The 17,532-nt window shown below is 44.8% G+C and overlaps 5 protein-coding genes across 9 annotated transcripts; 2 read left to right on the top strand and 3 right to left on the bottom strand.

Annotated features, from left to right (window-relative positions):
* Positions 1 to 396: 396 nt before the first annotated feature.
* On the bottom strand, positions 397 to 1,165 carry LOC117140713. Its single transcript, XM_033303779.1, has 2 exons — positions 809 to 1,165; positions 397 to 663 (listed from the first exon to the last, which is right to left on the bottom strand). Exons 1-2 carry the CDS (start codon positions 973 to 975, stop codon positions 573 to 575), a joined length of 258 nt encoding a protein of 85 aa, XP_033159670.1. The 5' UTR covers positions 976 to 1,165; the 3' UTR covers positions 397 to 572.
* Positions 1,166 to 1,484: 319 nt separating this feature from the next.
* On the bottom strand, positions 1,485 to 3,659 carry LOC117141619. The gene has a single exon (XM_033305139.1). It carries the CDS (start codon positions 3,477 to 3,479, stop codon positions 1,542 to 1,544), a length of 1,938 nt encoding a protein of 645 aa, XP_033161030.1. The 5' UTR covers positions 3,480 to 3,659; the 3' UTR covers positions 1,485 to 1,541.
* A 1,456-nt stretch (positions 3,660 to 5,115) lies between these two features.
* LOC117140255 (glutenin, low molecular weight subunit) lies at positions 5,116 to 6,258 on the top strand. Its single transcript, XM_033303061.1, has 2 exons — positions 5,116 to 5,192; positions 5,399 to 6,258. The coding sequence occupies exons 1-2, from the start codon at positions 5,190 to 5,192 to the stop codon at positions 6,092 to 6,094; spliced, it is 699 nt and encodes a 232-aa protein (XP_033158952.1). The 5' UTR covers positions 5,116 to 5,189; the 3' UTR covers positions 6,095 to 6,258.
* A 59-nt stretch (positions 6,259 to 6,317) lies between these two features.
* On the bottom strand, positions 6,318 to 17,331 carry LOC117140252. 2 transcript variants are annotated; one of them, XM_033303054.1, is made up of 5 exons: positions 16,672 to 17,331; positions 11,107 to 11,353; positions 10,907 to 11,030; positions 8,358 to 10,822; positions 6,318 to 8,257 (listed from the first exon to the last, which is right to left on the bottom strand). In XM_033303054.1, the coding sequence occupies exons 1-5, from the start codon at positions 17,224 to 17,226 to the stop codon at positions 6,438 to 6,440; spliced, it is 5,211 nt and encodes a 1,736-aa protein (XP_033158945.1). In that variant the 5' UTR covers positions 17,227 to 17,331; the 3' UTR covers positions 6,318 to 6,437. The 2 variants fall into 2 exon arrangements, with proteins under 2 accessions (XP_033158945.1, XP_033158946.1); XM_033303055.1 differs by lacking the exon at positions 16,672 to 17,331 and having other exon boundaries at positions 10,907 to 11,049; positions 11,107 to 11,267.
* On the top strand, positions 12,057 to 16,561 carry LOC117140254. 4 transcript variants are annotated; one of them, XM_033303060.1, is made up of 3 exons: positions 12,057 to 12,244; positions 14,398 to 14,660; positions 15,279 to 16,561. In XM_033303060.1, the coding sequence occupies exons 2-3, from the start codon at positions 14,595 to 14,597 to the stop codon at positions 16,287 to 16,289; spliced, it is 1,077 nt and encodes a 358-aa protein (XP_033158951.1). In that variant the 5' UTR covers positions 12,057 to 12,244; positions 14,398 to 14,594; the 3' UTR covers positions 16,290 to 16,561. The 4 variants fall into 4 exon arrangements, with proteins under 4 accessions (XP_033158951.1, XP_033158949.1, XP_033158950.1 ...); XM_033303058.1 differs by having other exon boundaries at positions 12,057 to 12,309; XM_033303059.1 differs by lacking the exon at positions 12,057 to 12,244 and adding an exon at positions 14,116 to 14,200.
* Positions 17,332 to 17,532: the final 201 nt, after the last annotated feature.

The raw sequence follows: 17,532 nt of genomic DNA, 5'->3' as shown, positions 1-17,532 counted from the left end.
CATTACATAACTTTGAAACGATGCATAAATTGGGCATCCATTTCATGAAACTCACACGTATTTAGAGAAACTGTCAGATGTGTCAGTATCGCGTCATTTGTCTCATTAAGCCATTATTTCCGCTTTAAATAGGAATGCTCGTTTGACACTTCTCAAGAGATATCATGGCTCAATGTGTCGGCGGGCATGAATGATATCATGGATCGTTCTGCGATCTGTGTGCAAATATCATAGTACTACTCGTATCGTATGAGTGTGTCTGGAGCGCCGGAGATCGAGCTCAATGACGCCGTCTCCATTAATCACAATCGTACGAATCAGAATCGCCAGAAACCACACGATCATCAATTGCAGCCATCCCAACGAAAACCCACACAAAAAGACACAATATGCACTGGCACAAGGGTGAATTTCAATTTAATATGTGTAACATTTCGCGACATCTGATGGATGAATGGCGTGGTGGATGGATGTTGTGGCGAAGGAGTCAATCAGTGGGCCAGGCGGATGCAGACATTCGATTTAAAGTAGTGCAAAACGGAATGTTGTTCTAGTATGACTTTCTATTACAGCTATTTCGAGGTCCTGTCTTTTCCGTATCCAAAATACAGGACTGACCAGGACTTGTCCGGTATATCAAACATGCTCTCACTCTGATAGACGCTAAAAGAAAGAGATGTTATATATTTTATATAATTCTTGGCATTTTTCCAAATAAACAAGCAATTATTTTTTGGTAGTTTATATTCTTCAACCTGTTACTCGGACCACTGACGAGAATAAATATGGTTTACAAACAAAAACTCACTTGGTGTCTGAGCTGGCCAATCTCTGGCGTTGGTGCTCCGGAATGCAGGTCCGTTTGGGTGCTGCCTTCAGCTCCAGAGCGAAGTCACTTTCGTTGGGATCCATGGTGGGCAGTTCATTATTGGCACTGCTAGCTAATCCGCGCCTCTCACGAAACTGCGATGACATGGTTCGGTCGGCTCCCACTGATTGTGGGATTGAAACGAAAAAAGACAAATTCCTCGTGGAACGGACAATTTAGGGCCGAGAAAATTTTTATAAGTCTAAATTTTTGTTTTCCTATACCTGAATAGAATAAATAGTTGACACACAAAAAGTGAAATTTTTTTTGTCAACTAAGATAATGATAGTGGTGTGCCTTGTATTAGACAGAAAAGGCAGCGTATAAACTTGAGAACCTTTTTTTATATTTAGTGGCAAAATCCTTTTCTAAATCGTAACTATTCCTTTCTCAAACGCCCATCAATAGAGATTCCAGGAAAGTAGGCAACTAGTTTTTCCGACTATAAAGAGGAGACCCAACGCAAAGCCTAGAAGTATGCAATTGCTTGAAAAAAAATCATTTCTATGTACTGAATCATTCAAAATAGTCATTTGTGAATCATGAATTCATATCTCACATTCATGAATCATTCATTCACGAATACTTATTACTGCCCAAACAAAAACCACATAAATCAATTCTTATAAAAATGTATGTAAGTTGTATTTCCGTTAGAACAGTACTGAAAACTTTAATGAATCTTCACCTGAACGGGCAGGAATCTGCTCCCATTATCGGTCATTTGCGAGATCATGCTCATGGGCAGGATCATGGAGCTCCGACTGCGGACGATTCGGCCCAATTCGCTAGGTTCCCGAATATCGTAGATATAACTAGTGTTAACGCCAACGCAATCGGCCATCTGGGGACCCAGAGTGGACCAGACCGAAATGGTGGCCAGTAGTTTCATATCACGGGGAACAACTCCGGTCAGCCAGAGAACAAGGAACTCTTTATCGAGAATGGGATTTTCCTTGCTGACTTCTCGGGCATCCCAATGTTCCGAATAGCCGAAAGAATTCGCCCAATGGGTGCGAGCACTCATCAGCAGTACGGGCAACAGATCTTTCAAATCCTCGGCCTGGCTGTCTATAATCTTATCCCGCACCATATACACCATGTGACACTTCGGCTTGTCCAGCATGGTTATGTTGGTGTCCAATAAGAAGGTATTGGTGTGCCCCGGCATAATACACTCCATGGCCAAAGATCGATGATTATGCCACATTTGGGTATTAAAATCCGAGACAAAGCTCATCCGCTGGCAGTCGTAATCAGGACAACGGACTGGTGCTCGGGAAACATCCAGTTCCTTGTCTGTTTCCATCCTGGTCACATGCGATTTCGTCACGATCAGACGCAGCAGTTCCTTATCCTCACATGCTATGGTGGAGAACTGAGCTCTGGGCGCGATTAAGGACACTTCCGTCGATTCGTTCATACTTCGGACTAGTCTTACTACATCCCACGGATTGTTGACGAAGCGAGTGTAAAGTGCCCTTTGGGCCGAGGACACTAAATGGCAAATCTTGGGAGACCCGACCGAGGGCTGCGATACATCGAAATTGTTGGGCCCTGGGTCACAGGGCATGAAGTATCTCACCTCGGCTGTGGATGCAAGGGGGTTTCTCAGCTGACAAGGGATAGGTATATCAAAAAGGTGAGTCATCGCAGATTCACAAGCCGTCGATGAGGTGTTATCTAGATATGTTTCGGCGGTGTCTGCATCACTTCCCTTTTCCGTTTCCGTTACCAGAGGACAACTCTCTGGTGGGTTCTGACTGTCCAGCGATTTCTGATCTTCGTTCAGAAATGTTAAATTATTTTCGCAAAGAGCTTTCAGAAGGGCGTCAAGTTCCGTTGATATTCCGTTTTGAATTTTCGACTCTATTCGTGATAATGTGATGTTAGCGCCGCCACTCTGTCGCTCACTTCGTCCTGTTGGCGACCGATGATAACTTTTCTCCAGCTCATCCAGTTCCAATCGAGTCATCTCTTCTTCCACATTGAGCCTCGATCGCATTGACGTCAACTTCCGCAGTTGTCGCCGTTTCTTGATAATTTTATTTTGAAGCCTGAGGTGGCTGGAACTTAAATCTTTCACTTTACTGCTGGGAAAGCCCTGAACATGGCTTCCCTGCCTGGAGGTCCCCGGCTTGGAATCATCGGCAGCAAAGTGACCCTGAAGATTCTTGATATCCTTGACCGCAGGATCACAACCAGATTTGCCTGGATTTTGATGTTGGTCATCGCGATGCTTTCGATACCTTTCAGATGGCGGGAAGTACATACCACCATTTGGTGGTAATTCTAAGCTCACAGGTGGCGTAGATCGTAAGAGTTCGATGCCTTTAACTTTTGGAGATGGTGAAGTTCGCCTTACGGTATCCGCTTTTTTCGACTCTTTTACTGGACTTACGTTGGGTACGGTGCCTTTATCCGTCTGGGGTGGAGTTCTGGGTTTTGAGGACACGTTAAGTGGTGTAACAGGTGGCGAGGCATCATCAATATGTGGTAGCTTAACTTTCCGATTTAAATATCCATGCCTATTGGGCAGTATGGTGTAGGATGTCCCTTTTTTCGGAGGATCTACGGCATCCACGGCCCAATTTTTCAGTTGCTTAGCCATACTGGCGTCTTGTGAGTTCTCAATGACAAAACTAATGCCAGAAGCTGATGCAGTCTCAATCAAATCATTAGCATTTCGGATCTAATAATTTTTAATAATTAGATAATTTATAAAAGCGCTACCGAAATAATTATATATAAAATTGGTTAAAGTTTTTTGTTTCTGTTCCCATAAATGGGAATGTAAACAGTGTGAAAACAAAAAAATTTATTCAAATGCAGTTGGACTTTAGAAAACCTGACAACTAGATTGGAATAAATTGATAACAAATAAACTATAAGGAAATGTAAACTGAACAAGACAGAACGCTATAGTTGATTTCCTCGACCTTCAGATTCCCGTTACTCAGCTAGTGGGAGTGCGAACGAGAAAGTTAAACCAAAGACACTAGGTAAACATTCTTTTTGTCAACATTCTGTGGCAGCCAACAAGCTTGCGCTGCGTCTATGTCTCTGAAATCTGTATGCTTAATCTTAAGCTTTTATAGTTCCTAAGATCTCGACGTTCATACCGACATTAATCCTGATATATACTTGATATGGTCGGAAACGTTTTCTTCTTTCTGTTACATACTTCTTAAAGAATCCTACTTTTCGTATGCCCTTTTACTTTAAGAGTAACTGGATTAATAACAAAAAATAAAGCATTGTTTTAAAAAATATGCCACTTGTAATAATAATAACCATTTTTAAAGGAAATAACCAATTTACACTCAAGTTTCTATGTTTGCTTTTCCGGTCCGGCCCCTTTGAAGATTCGAAAAGATCTCCGCCCGGGGTTGGACAATCTATCCATTGACCGTGAAATCCGAAGAAGAAGGTCAGGAGGGTACGTGCAAAACTCACAGAGTGAAAAGCGAATTCGGGGAACCTTGGATTCCCAGACCAACCGTACTCCAGTTTATACGCCTCGAGCCGGAGCTCTCGAGCCCAATTGAGATTGTCAAACGCCCCGTCAAGTGGCACCTGTCAGCAGGTGAGGACAGAAATAAAGAGAGGAGAAAAGCTAAAAACGAAGAAAAACGTCTTTTGGCACGGTGACGTTTGAATACTCTATTTTAGAATGTATATTAAACTTTAAGAAATATATTAATAATTGTACGAAGTATCACAACCTATATGAATATTATAATATGGATAAAATGAATAGAATCATTTTCATTTGCAATAGAATTTCAAAATGGATTAAGTCTTATAAGCTGTTATAAGATTTGGATATAGTTTGTTATAAATATAATCTAACCTCGCTGATATTTTGCTTAATGTATTTATTGTTAATGCTGTTAATGTATTTATTTAGATAGAATCGCTTCCTTGTGTGCACTAATAATCACACTACCCACTGCAAGGGTACGAAAATAGCCAAAAGCGGCTTAAGGTGAGTCCAATTGAGGCTCGACTTGGATCGTATGGGATCGAATTGCTATGGTTTGCTTGGCGGCCGGTCAGTGGTGATGAATCAGCTGGAATACTTGGATATTTAGCCATTCGAATGTTTGTTTGTCAAATTGTTTGTTGAGATGCGCAAAAACTGAAGAAAATCAAAGCCCAAAACCGACGACAAATCAAATAACGGAACTCGCCCCGAAACCCACTACCTTAACTTATTGGCTGTCCCAGGCGAAGGTCTCCATTGAAGCTGTACTCGTATAAATATCATAACTTCGATCTGTTCCGACATCAGACGCTCCACAGCCATACATCCAACAAGATGGTAAGTATTAGGCGAGGATTTGGAAACTCCATAAGAGGATAACAGAGGATATGAAATAGCACTTAATAGAATTAAATAAATAGTTCTAAATAAAGCGGATATTTAACACATTTCAATTTATAAAAATACTTATAAAATGTTTTGGATAATTTTGAACATTAATTTTTACAGTTAAAAAAACTTCTCAATACCTTCATCCTTCTCAGAAAACCTTCGTCCTGACCCTCGCATTGTGCGCCTGCCTGGCCGCCGCCGATGTGTCCCACTTACAGCCCAGCACCAGCTACCTTCCGCCACCCCGTCCGGAGCACGCTGTGTCCATGAGCATCGAGCAGCAGGAGCTGCGAGAGCTGCCCGAGCAAGTGGAGTACATGAGTCCAAAGGAACAGGGTCAGATGGAGCCCATGCCCAGCAGCCTTCTCACTCCTCCCGCTGCAGTGGATCAGCAAGAAGCCATGCCCTCCTCTCGCTACCTGCCACCTGCACCTGCACCCGTAGCAGTTCCAGTTCAGATGGCCATTGAGCAAATGATGATGCCCCAGATCGAAGTGATGACACCCCAGGAAGCTGTCATGGAGAAGTTCCAGCAACAGCCAGAGCTCGCCCACCGTTACCTGCCTCCCGCACCAGTTTCTGAGCAGCAGCTGACCTACCAGCAATACCAGGAGCAGATGCAGCAGATCCAGATGCACGATGCGCCTCAGGAGCAGCAGCCCCAACAACTGCAGGAGCAGCAAGTGCAGGAGGAGCAGCAACCAACTTACGTTTTGGATGTTCAGCAGCCCATGGCTCCCTCCGATGTGGAGACCCAAGAACAGCTGGAACCGGAGCCCGCCCACGAACTCCGTGCCGATGGCTATCACTACAAACAAGCCGAGGAACAGCGTCGTCTGCGGCATTGAGTCACTCAAAATCGAGTCACCCAATGACGACATCGAATCATCAGACGATGCGTCATCCGATTGTTGTTAAATGTTTATCTTAGTTCTTAAAGAGCATATTAAATTTCGAATTTGAGGACGACTATGCTTTAGGTAATCCTATCTGAATTATTTTAGTCACATCTAAAGTGTTTGTATTTTCTCTTTGTTTTAATTAACCTTTGGAGCTAATCAAACTATCAAATTAAAAAGAGATTATATATATTATTAATACTTTCCATAAATTTTATCCAAGCAATAAGTAAAAAAGAATTTAGAGCTTCATAGCCAACAAATACCAAGCGACTGTTCCTGCTAAATCCCGTCAAGCACCTCCCTCTTCGCCACCCTCCTCCTCTTCGTTCTCCACAGTGGCTCCTTCGCGCAACATCTCTACCTTGTGGATGCTGAAGTCTATGTTGTAGAATGGCACATTTAGCGTGACCACTACGCAGTAGAGGAGGACCTGTAGGTGCCGGGTGCGCAGCATGTAGGAAGCACCTTGCTGCTTGGGGAACAGTGGATGATCCTTCTCCTGGCAATCGTACATAAAGTATCCGCCATCGTGGCTGGGGCAGAACCCAATGGCCAGTGACCGCTTTCGCACACTCACAATTCCGAACTGATAGTGGCTGAAGAAGTAGATCAGGGCCTCGGATAGATTCATTCGATTGAACGTGGGGACCCGATACAGTTTTCCGTAGCACACGTGCTCGATATGCACCACAAAGTTGATGGTGTCCATAGAGCAGTCGATGTTGAGGTTCTCCAGCGAGAATTCGTAGTCCTCCTTGCTGATCTGATCGATGCTCTCCTTGAAATAGGTGCTTCCGCTGACCACAATGGTGTCGAGAAGATGTGGACTCCAGTCCATCAACCGATAAACACTGGCCGCACAGCAGGCCATCACATAGCAGCCCAGATACTGACGACCTCTTACCTCGTCCTCGAAGACAGGAGCCTCTGGATGGAGATTGCCCCAAAGGGACCATAGGCGACCCTCGATCTCGACGTCGAACTTCTTTATCTTGCTGATGGGCAGGTTGCGATACTTGCCCGCCGTATTCCGTCGATTCAATCTGCTCCACACGGGCAGGCAGTTCTCCAGTTCTAGCCATCCAAGGGATTCATTGGTGGCACAAATCTCGTATTCCGGTCTGCCATACTGCTTATTTGTACATGTCATTGGGATCGAGAGATCGGTAAGCAGCTGAAGGATTCTGGCATTCGGAGCGGCCTTTTTGTGTGACAGGACATCAACCACGAAGAACCTATACTGGTTCTTCTCCTTCCAGTTCTTCACGGCACTCCGTTCGTCGATGTACTTAAGCAGGGAATCAACATCATAGAGCAGAACCCAGGAGGCAGTATTCCTTTCGGGCCACCTCTTAGGTCCCTTTGGGCATCTTTTCTTCTTCTTACCGCCCTCCTCATCGCCCTCGTTCTCCTCCTCCTCACCCTGTCCAGGTTTCTCCATACTGCCGTAGGGATCAAAGACGTGGAAGAACTCGTCGTGATAGATGGCATAACTTCCATTGGGCGTGAAGATAATCATATATTTCCGCAGGTTCAATAGCTTGCCGAACTTCTTCTTGAAGATCATGAGACCTACTTCCGGAGTGCCAGGTTTCTTCACCGGGGTAGGAGTCCACATGCCAGCCGGCTCAAAGCAACGGATCCAGATGTCAAACTCGTAATCATCAATGGTAACGTGGCGGACCACCCGTTCGAAAACTGATTCCAATTCGCAGACACCCTTGGAAATGGCCTTGGCATTATTGATTACCCTATCGATGCGGTAAGAGTTCCATTGGTTCAAGGGACGCAAGGAGCAACTGATGATGGCCAGGGCGGAGGCAAAGTAGCACGGCTTGATAGTCTTGAATGAGCCCTCGTCGCGTCCCTCGAGTGCCAGGCTGCCCTGGATCTTAAAGTTGCAGTCCTTCTCGCGCATTCTGTAGCCAAACATTATGGGACGCGGCTTGTATGCCCGGCGAACTTCCTTGGGTAACTTCTTGCCTGGTAGGTGCTTCAATTCCACCTCCTCTTCGCCTTCCTCTTCGCCCTCCTCCCCACCAAGCATGTCGTCCTCCTCGTCGCCCTCCTCGCCTTCACCCTCGTCGATGCCAATGTCCCTGTACTCGGCTGAAAGTTAAAAAAAATATGAAACATTTGTAATGAATTACTTCTCAACAAGGATCTGCAAAGACAAAGCACACTATTTCATAATTATAGTCGCACTTACGTTTAATTCCAGCCTTGCGGTCCATGTGCTCCTGTTTGGCCTTGAGGAACATCTGTATGCGCTCTTTCTCCTTTCGGAGCTCCTCGTCGATGTAGCGCATCTTCTCCAGTCTTTGCTCGCGCAGTCTCTTCTGTCTGGCCGTCTCTTGCTTGACTTCCTTATCATCATCCTCCTTTCTCCAAGGTCTAAAGCGTCCATGAAGATTATTATCCACCATTTGGACGCAGGCCACGATGAAGTTCATAACCGAACATCCCTGCGGATTGCAGCCGAATTCAATGCGCTTGATCAATGCATCTAGTTCCACAAATCGAAGGAGACAAGCTGGACCGGAACCACCCTTTCTATAGCCAATTGCATTGCAGGGAAAGCCGATGAACATGTAGACAAAGTTATAGCGCTTAAAGATTACGCAGGAGAAACGCTGGCAAACAAGGAGCAGCCTATTATTGTCCAAAAGTAGGTCCACAAGGACTTGGCGAAGGGGAACCATGGCCGAGGACTTGACCACCTTCTTCACCTCCAAACTGAAGTTGCTTTCGCCGATGGCAATATCCGGTAATTTCTTGGCCAATAGGCAGGCCAATATGTACTCGTAGTTTTGATAATCTTCTCCAAAGCTGTTTGCAGATTCCAAACTGAATTCGATTAGTTCAGAATTCCAGGTGGACAGCTTATACTTTGCTGAAACAGCCATGGCTACCAAGGCTGCCAGGAGACCTCCCAGTTTGGCCATCTCCTCGTCCAACTGGGGAAGTTGAGTGGTTCCCACAATGATCCAGGAGCCGTCCGGTAACGCCTTGAAGTTGCTCTTGAGAGCCACCTCCTCCTCCACCGTTAACACCCTCTTCAGATCCTCCTCCTCCTCCTGGCCGAGCTCATAGCCCCGCTTGATTCTTAGCCGCAGAGCCTTGAGATTCTCTTGATCCGAGCGCAGGAGGACCTTTTGGGCCGGCTTATAGAGATGTGGTCTCTTGGGTTGTGGTTCTGGTAGTTCCTTAATAATACTATTGATGATCATATTGATGAGCTCTTCTACCATTTCCTTTTCATCCACTGTGGGGAATCGATCCTCCTCCGGTATACTCTCAATACTCTTCTTCTGTTTTATCTCCGGCATTGGTGGTGCATCCGTGAAGGTGGGCAGACCCATTTGCAATCCCGGGAACCTGTTTGTCTGCGGGGTCATCACCTGCAGCGGTCGGATGCAGCCAGTCCTCACGCCATGGATAAAGAACTTACCACCACGTCGCATCTTCAGGGCATTCGTGTAGATCACGCGAACAAAGGAGTCGAAGGTGGCGTGCAATTGCAGCACGGCCAATCCCTTTATGCTATAGTCATCGGGATCCACCACCAGACCAGTTCGATTCCGCCGGAAGGGATCGAAGACATAGAAGAACTCCCTATCCCGCCATACAGCCATCACTGAATTATCGATCTGAAGCAGGGCAGATGGCCACTGGGGCAAGTTGAACAACTGGTGCAGTGCCATCGTTAGCTGGGATTCCAAATAGTTCTTGCAATCCGCCACATGACCATTGATCATGAATGGATGCTTTCGAACGGTGGCCTTAAATGCACCCATGAGGAACATTTCTGGCAGATCCACCACATTCAAGTGGGGCTTCTTGTTCTTCCAGCGTTTTCCATCCAGGCGGAACTTCTTGCGAAGGGTTTTGTAGTAGGCCACACCATACCTTATGATGTCATCCACAGTGCCCGGTTTCCATAGCTTGGCTAGCTCAAATTCCGAGTAAATCAGAGCTATCAATGACACAACCAGCGATGCATTCTTCTCATTTCCGGAGATTGGTTGGTGAATGCCACCTGTGGCCGCAGTTTTTACCGCAAAGTTCTCATTGACTGGCTCCCAGAGTTTGTGGTACTCCTCGTTTTCCGCCGAATTAATAGGTGGCTCCTTAAGTTTTCCATACTGAGTCAGCGATATCTCAAAGATATTGAATTCGTCCTGCGGCTGCAGATCGCTGAACTTGGTGATCAAATGGACCAAGTGCTCCGTATAGCGAGTGGCCATCAGTGAGCACTTTCCCTCCTCGAAATTCCGTTCGCAGTTTTCATCCCGTCCATTGGGATCGAAGATATAGAAAGAGTTTAAGCATCGCTTCCAGATCAGCAGGAAGAGATCCCGGGACGTGAAGATGCAGGCATTGTATTTGGAGAAGAATAGGGAAAGTGCTTTGTACATATTCGGTTCGTTTTTCAAAAGTCCCGAGAAGTGTATCTTAATCTCAACGGCAGCGTCTCGTTCCGCCACCTGTTGGATGATATCGAAATCATTCACCTCTGACTTGTAGTTTAGGTCGGCGCTCCTTTTGGTCAACTTTACTCCGCGCTTTAGGATCCCATCCATAGTAGATCCCGTCCAGAAATCGGGATTCAGGCGAAAGGTCTCTACAAAAGCGACTATTATCGCACCGATTTCACTAGGCCGATAATAGTACCTGGATTTAATGTAAGGGCGAGTTATATTTTTTTGGCAGGTATTAGTAACTATGTATTACTAGCAAAGAAATAAGATTACTCACTGCAAACGGTTAGGCTCCTTCTTTGGTTCAGGATAGATGTTCCGATTCCCAAACACAATCTCAGCAGTAAACGTCTTCTCCAGCTGTTGTGGTATATTATAGAGCGTAAGTTCGCCGTCGTTTTCTGTGATATTTGGAAAAGCCTAGATTAGGAATGCAAATCTCTTGGTAAATGATAGTTCCACCCGCTAACTACACACCATATTTGGGCAGGGAGGCGGATATGAACTCCTGATCCATATGCTCCTCTCTTTTCTGGTAGCCCACATTCCAGGTCCACAGGTCCTGCGGACTGCAGCCCTCAATGATATCGAAGGTCTTGAGGTTTTCTCCTTCTAAGCCTTCTTGCAGGATTCGCGGATTGTAAGATGAAAAGGGGAGCTCCTCCAAGGGTCCAACTTCAGTTTCGTTTAGGTATATGCGACTCTTGGGACGCTTTAGCTCCAACTGCGCAGGTTGTATAATTATATCATAACTTTTTTTTTAAATATTGTATTAATATTCAATGAGGTCTACATGTGAAATTATTATTTGTAAATAAAACTTATAAATTCAACCGGAATAAATTGGTAACAAGAAATAAGCCATAAATATATTAAAACAAAAGGGGCACATAGTTTAACCCAGATAGAGTAAGGATATGTCCAGCCAATTGAAATATTTAGTCCATTAATAGTCTTGGCTGGCGATGGATTGGGTAACATATGGCCAGTTATCAGCGCTTGGCTCTGTGCAAGCTCTGTGCTTTCACTCGGCGACTCGGTTTTCCTGGCCATGGCCATAAGCTTTTAATGCGGCTGAAAATAGCACGCATACGCCACCGATGCCCGACGCCCCGTGGGTCTTTGTCTTGGTCTAGGTATGGCATTTCAGTATTGTGTTGTATGGCAAGGTATGGTATGGATGGTATTTACGGGAGGCCTGTTTTTTCTCCTCCGCTTTTTTTTTGCGCTCATCAAGAAGTTAGTTAGCGGCATAAGGTAAGCACGAAATGCCAACTAGACTGACTATAACGACCTGATGTCGCCGCGCTATATGCGGTATACGATGGCATGTGCTATATGTGTATGGGTTCGCAGTGCGTCTGTGTTGGTGAGTGTGCCTCTATGGCTGGCTGGCCACGATGACGGCCACCAAACAACAGAGGCGTCCCATGCACAGAGCAGTAAACAACGAACAGCGCTTAGTGCCACATCACGGAATCTTATCGCTCTCGTTCGTTCGGTCGACCAAAAGCCAAAAACCCAACCAGACCAAAAACCGACTAGCCCGAGACCAGAAACCCGGACCCCGAGCAAATACGAAGCTGCCTCGGCTGCAGAACAAACAAGTCATCTAGTAAGTAGCGTGCTGCAGCAACAACAGAAACAACAGGCATCCAAATCGGCGACCAGGTGAACCAGGTGAGCGGCGCAGTATCGCACTGTTATAGCATACGACCACGTCAATACCAATACTAACACCAATACCAAGGCGCACTTGCCAACAGTACAAGTCGGTTCCAATTCCAACAACGCAACCCTCTTTCCATGGGCGAGCTAGCTGGCAAAATGTCAAACTAGGCGGGGTTACGATGGGGCTCGGTGTGTTCCGCGTACGGGGACTTCAGACACATGATCATCCGCAAGGCAGGTGTGGTGGGATGTCCACTTAATTATATTTTATTTTAAGAACAATACTTTGAGAAGATAAATGCTTATTTTATTCATGAATGAAGTATTGTTATGTAGAAGGATCCAATGACATGTACTTTTCTCATTCCTTATGCAAACCAATATTCTTAATACATAATTAAATGTCATTGAAATACAAGAAAATAACCATAAGTTATTAATTTCATCCAGAGACCTCATTCGAAGAAAGACGAATAGATATTAGCTAGGAACTGCTGAAGTATTCAACTTTAAGGTAGCTCTTCCATCAAAGATGCTGAGACTGCAAAAGCAACCTTCGAGATGGCTTAAAACTCAACTTAAATTTGGTATTTGCGAGGTGCAGCCGCCCAGCGAAACTCACACACACATGCATATGGGGATAACCAGCCAAGTGTTTTGTAAGCAGCGGTCTGGCACCTCGAAAAACAGAGCTGGCATATACAGAGAAAACTTCAAAAGAGTAAACTTCATTTAATAGTTTTATTGCAAGGACCTTTTTTCAAGAGCTAGTAGATAGCAAATAAAAAGAATACTGAACAAAATTGATGTTCTAGTGCCTAAAACATACATAAATGCAGATAACTACACCTTTTTTGACAGTTATTTTAGAAGAAAGAATAATAGGAAATTTCTCTGTTGTCCAAATGTAATAACGATCTGGAACGATAAGAAGCTAGCTATGAACGCCCCTAAGACCTTAGAGCGAGCTTATATCAGTTCGACCACCAAACGAATCGTTGGAAGAGTAAAAGTAGACAGGCTCTTATCTGCGACGCAAAGGTAATTAGCCAAGATAGAGCGAGGTTTTTGCGGCGAGCAATCCGACGAGGAATCGGATTTTAATCGGTAACCCAGCATATAGTCTTGCCACCCCCCACCTGGCATCGCCACGCGCCCAATCCTCCCACCGACAACAAAAATTGATACATAACAAACAACAAACGCGGCGAAACGCAAACGCAAATGACACAAGAGCGAAGCAACTGCAACCGCACTGCTTTTGCATACCATGCCCACTGCCGATGCAATAGACCAACAACGCACACAGCAGCGGGCAATACTCTTTACCACCCTTTAGGTGCAGATATGTATTCATATACTAGATACATAAGGTCAGCAAATTAACAAGTAGCGCCTTAAAAGTAGTCGATGTTACCAGGGTTCCCACACTAATTGTGGTATTTGCGGGATAAGGACTGTGATTGAAGCCATGAAAAACTGCCATTATTATTACTGGAATTATTCTTTCTGCAGTTAATAACTGCATTTGTTATTAATATAAAAAATATATTGTTTTTTATTCGCCATTCCTATTTCTACGCCAACTATAATTACTTATGGAACCCAAAATATTTTGCTTGCTTCCCTGGTTTGTCAGAATCAGCTCTAATCTCTTCGTACAGTCAGTTCATCTAAGCCTTTGCCTAGTGGTTTAATGCGCTTTTTAGTGAAAGACGCTAGTTACTTGACCTGCACTGTGCAAAAGTAACAGCTGCGTTGCTACAACAGCAAACACCATGCAAAAGGGATTGAGCATAGTGAACCGTTTTTATTTCATACGGAGCGAGCACTGAACGCACACACACACAGGCGCAGAGGAACGAAGAGCGGAACCAAGAAACAGAAACAGGGCACACAAGTGTGTTATTACTCAGTGTTATTACTCAGTAAAAATGTCAGAGGCGCAACAACAAAAGCTAATACAGAGGCAAAGCGAATTTGAGAACGTGCCGTGTCAACACTCGTAAAAAAAGTGACTAATAAACGCTTAGCCATTTGCATCAACAGTATTAATATTGCTTTTATTTTTGTTTTATTACGTTTTCTCTGTGACAGCTTCAAAAAGGAGTCTCGCACGCACACATCGCTATCTCCCTCTGACGCATGATCTAAGCGGCGCGAGAGCGGAACGACTACAGCCGTAAGAGCGCAAGAAGCTGCTGCGCAGTTATCAGAAAAGAAGAAGTGGAGAAGGAAAAGGAGGGGAACGGAAAGAGCAGAAACCTAGTTGCAATTGACTTACAACTATTGAAATGGCTGCAATTGCCGCCTTGCCAACAACAACGTTGCGTCGCAACAACAACAGCAACACCAAAGGGGTAAGTTGTCGCAAGGCGACAAGGGGACCAGATATGTCTGTTAACTTGGCCTTTAAGTGTGGCCCTCTGAGGGTGGATTTTATAACGTGCCTCGAGTGGACACGCGGCAGTCACACCAATACATGTGTACCCAAGCATATACATACGTATGTACATCGCACGCATATCGTACATTCATTTACCCTTGAGCTGCGTGGCTTGCAACCAAGGTCCTTTACATGCACACCCTTTGCATGATCAAAACGGAGACCGTTAATCCCTTACGGCTTGTTTAGTGTTGCAGTTTGTATAGGCCACTGTTTTCAGTCTAATGACAAATTCACACACATAAATATGTGTGCACGATGTTCATACAAAGCAATAATAACATAAATGTACAAATTATTTAGAACTTATTGGAAAAGAAATATATAAATATGTACATAAAAATAGGACACTGAGAGAAATAATTACTCATCCGCCCAGTAACACTTCTGCATGGAAATTTTCGTCAGGATATAGGAAGTGGTCAACAAATGTGGCATGTTCCCTAATAGTTGCAGATATCTAATAATTTATTAATTTGCTAGAAATATATTTAATACTAATCTTGGGTTAATCTTATACTCTATATTTTAGATTAAATCCCGTCGCAATGAGCGTAACATCCTGACATTCTACGAAAAGATTGCCGTGATCCGTTACTATGAAGAGACCAACATCTCGAGGAACAGTCTGGCCAAGATGTTCCACTGCTGCGCCACCCAAATACGTAGAATCTTGGATAAGAAAAAGGATCTGCTGCAGCAGTTGGCCACCTTAAGCGAAGCAGATGCCTCCATTATAATCGAAGAGATGACGCGCAAGCGCCGCAAGTTTGAAATGAGTGCCATTAGCTTCCTTCTACACGAGTGGGTGGAAAGGTGCATCCAAATGCACTTGAACATCAGCATAAGGAACCAAAAACTGAAGGAAACCGCCATGCGAATGGCTGCTGTCTTGAACCTGCCATCCTTCAGACCATCATATCGATGGCTAAGCCGATTCCGCAACAAGTACAAGTATGAGGCCGATGAATTGGGCTACCAGGGCGAGAGTCCCTTGAACCAGGACCTGCCTGTCGAAGACATCATTGTGGAGTTTAAGCATGCACTGCCGAACTTCATGCAACGGGAGCTGGATAATCCAGGCGAAGCAATCTCAAAAGAAGGTGTTATGGCAGATTTTGTCAATCTCTCCAGCGAAAACAGTATGATGTCCGATCATCCAGAGGGGGATGATGAAGTGGAGCTGGTAACATGTGAGCCCACCATGATGTCCTCACCTTCCAGCACACCAGAAGCTGCAGGCGACCACGAAAACCCGGATGATCAGATAAACGCTGGAACCAGTACCCTTCTGAATGGGGTTTTCCCGCATCTAGCCATTATCCACCAGTTCGCTCTGATGAACTCGGATGTACAGGCACTGGAACTTATCTCCCAGCTGGGAGTGCACATGCAGCAACAGGCTGTTTCTGGAGCATATCACAACCTGTCGCTGGCGACTGCCGATGGAGATGGGCAAGCCGATCCTGGAGCTATCGCTCTTTCGGAACTGCCACCGGGAAGTATTTACGCCGATATCGATGACATCGAATTGATCGAGTAAAAACATCAATGTATAACTAGGTTAAAGCTAGTCTAAATTTATGCCACAGTGTAGTCGACTGTAGTTGTTTGTAATCAACACATCGTTGATTGTTACACAATGAGTTCATTTCACCGAAAAAGTACTGTAGGCCTTCGATTTTAATTAAGATTAATGCCATAGCTTCGTCTATTCTTAGAACAACAACAATAAGAGATCTTACTTGATAACTTAGTTATGAATCAAATTCGATTTGATTGATTAAAAGGTTAATAATCCAGCACTGCTTATAATGATCATGTTTAAATTTAATGATCCCCAGATCATTTGAATTGATTGTAATTTGGGATACGTAGTTTATATGTATCGGGAAATTTTGTTTCCAAGCTATTTCTAAACATACCATGCGTTTGTCCGGAATAATTATCATATCAGAACTGCATTCGGGGGTAGCTAGTTGTGGCTTGACCTCGCCCTCCTCCTCTTCTTCGCCCTCCTCCGCCTGTTGTTCCTCCTCGCCCATGTCCATGGGACTGTTGAGGACGACGAGATCTTTGGGACATGGCCTTTCGACCTTGGCGTCGTGCTCGACCAGTCCAAAGTCCTTGCGAGCGGCCAGAATACGCTCTCGCATCTCGGCATGGGTCTTCAGCTCCGCTGGAGTTCGTTGTGGCACGATGCACATGGTTAAGTCGTCGTAGAGGGCACATTTCTTTTTATAGGGCTTTGTGAAGCGGGACTCCTCCGCCTTGTGGTGGATGCGACGCAGCTCATCCTCGATGGTTAGCACTTGGGAGATCGTGGAGTTGGGAGGCTTTTTCTGACATACGCGATCGCGGGGCGGACAGTTCTCCGCCTTCCATTCCGGCGACGTTTCGTTGCCCAGAAAGGTACGAATCTCATAGGGATTGTTTGAGGGACTGCACTCGGCGTTCACTTCCACGAACTTTTTCAACATTTTTGCAAAACACTGACGATTTTGCAGGAGTTGAGAATAAAACTAGTAATTTTGTAGCACGACACGTTCGTTGGGCTGTGAACTTGTTATACAAATAAAAGGTTTCAGTTTCGATTTAAAGCTAAAGGCTCACTTTGTAATGTATATGTATAACTTTGCGTATGGTAACTGTTAGTAGAGAATATTTTCTGTTTTTTTATCCAGCTTCTTAGAGCCAACGAGTTGTTAATCTGGAGAGAACATATATCGCTTAATTGAAGTTAGGATACAGAGCATAAGCATAAGCTCCTTAATTCAAAAATCGCG

The sequence above is a fragment of the Drosophila mauritiana genome, chromosome 3L, assembly GCF_004382145.1.
Source record: "Drosophila mauritiana strain mau12 chromosome 3L, ASM438214v1, whole genome shotgun sequence".
Classification (NCBI taxonomy): Eukaryota; Metazoa; Arthropoda; class Insecta; order Diptera; family Drosophilidae; genus Drosophila; species Drosophila mauritiana.
The sequence above is the reverse complement of the archived record's forward strand: the minus strand, read 5'-3'. Positions and strand labels throughout refer to the sequence as shown.

Coding starts and splice junctions, on each gene's coding strand:
- LOC117140254 (XM_033303060.1), top strand. CDS start 14,595: ATGGCTGCAATTGCCGCCTTGCCAACAACAACGTTGCGTCGCAACAAC. Junction 14,661..15,278: donor ACAACAGCAACACCAAAGGG/GTAAGTTGTCGC, acceptor TCTATATTTTAG/ATTAAATCCCGTCGCAATGA.
- LOC117140252 (XM_033303054.1), bottom strand. CDS start 17,226: ATGTTGAAAAAGTTCGTGGAAGTGAACGCCGAGTGCAGTCCCTCAAAC. Junction 11,354..16,671: donor TTATTCCGGACAAACGCATG/GTATGTTTAGAA, acceptor CAACCTGCGCAG/TTGGAGCTAAAGCGTCCCAA. Junction 8,258..8,357: donor CCGCAAGGCTGGAATTAAAC/GTAAGTGCGACT, acceptor TTTAACTTTCAG/CCGAGTACAGGGACATTGGC.
- LOC117141619 (XM_033305139.1), bottom strand. CDS start 3,479: ATGGCTAAGCAACTGAAAAATTGGGCCGTGGATGCCGTAGATCCTCCG.
- LOC117140713 (XM_033303779.1), bottom strand. CDS start 975: ATGTCATCGCAGTTTCGTGAGAGGCGCGGATTAGCTAGCAGTGCCAAT. Junction 664..808: donor TTGGCCAGCTCAGACACCAA/GTGAGTTTTTGT, acceptor TCTTTCTTTTAG/CGTCTATCAGAGTGAGAGCA.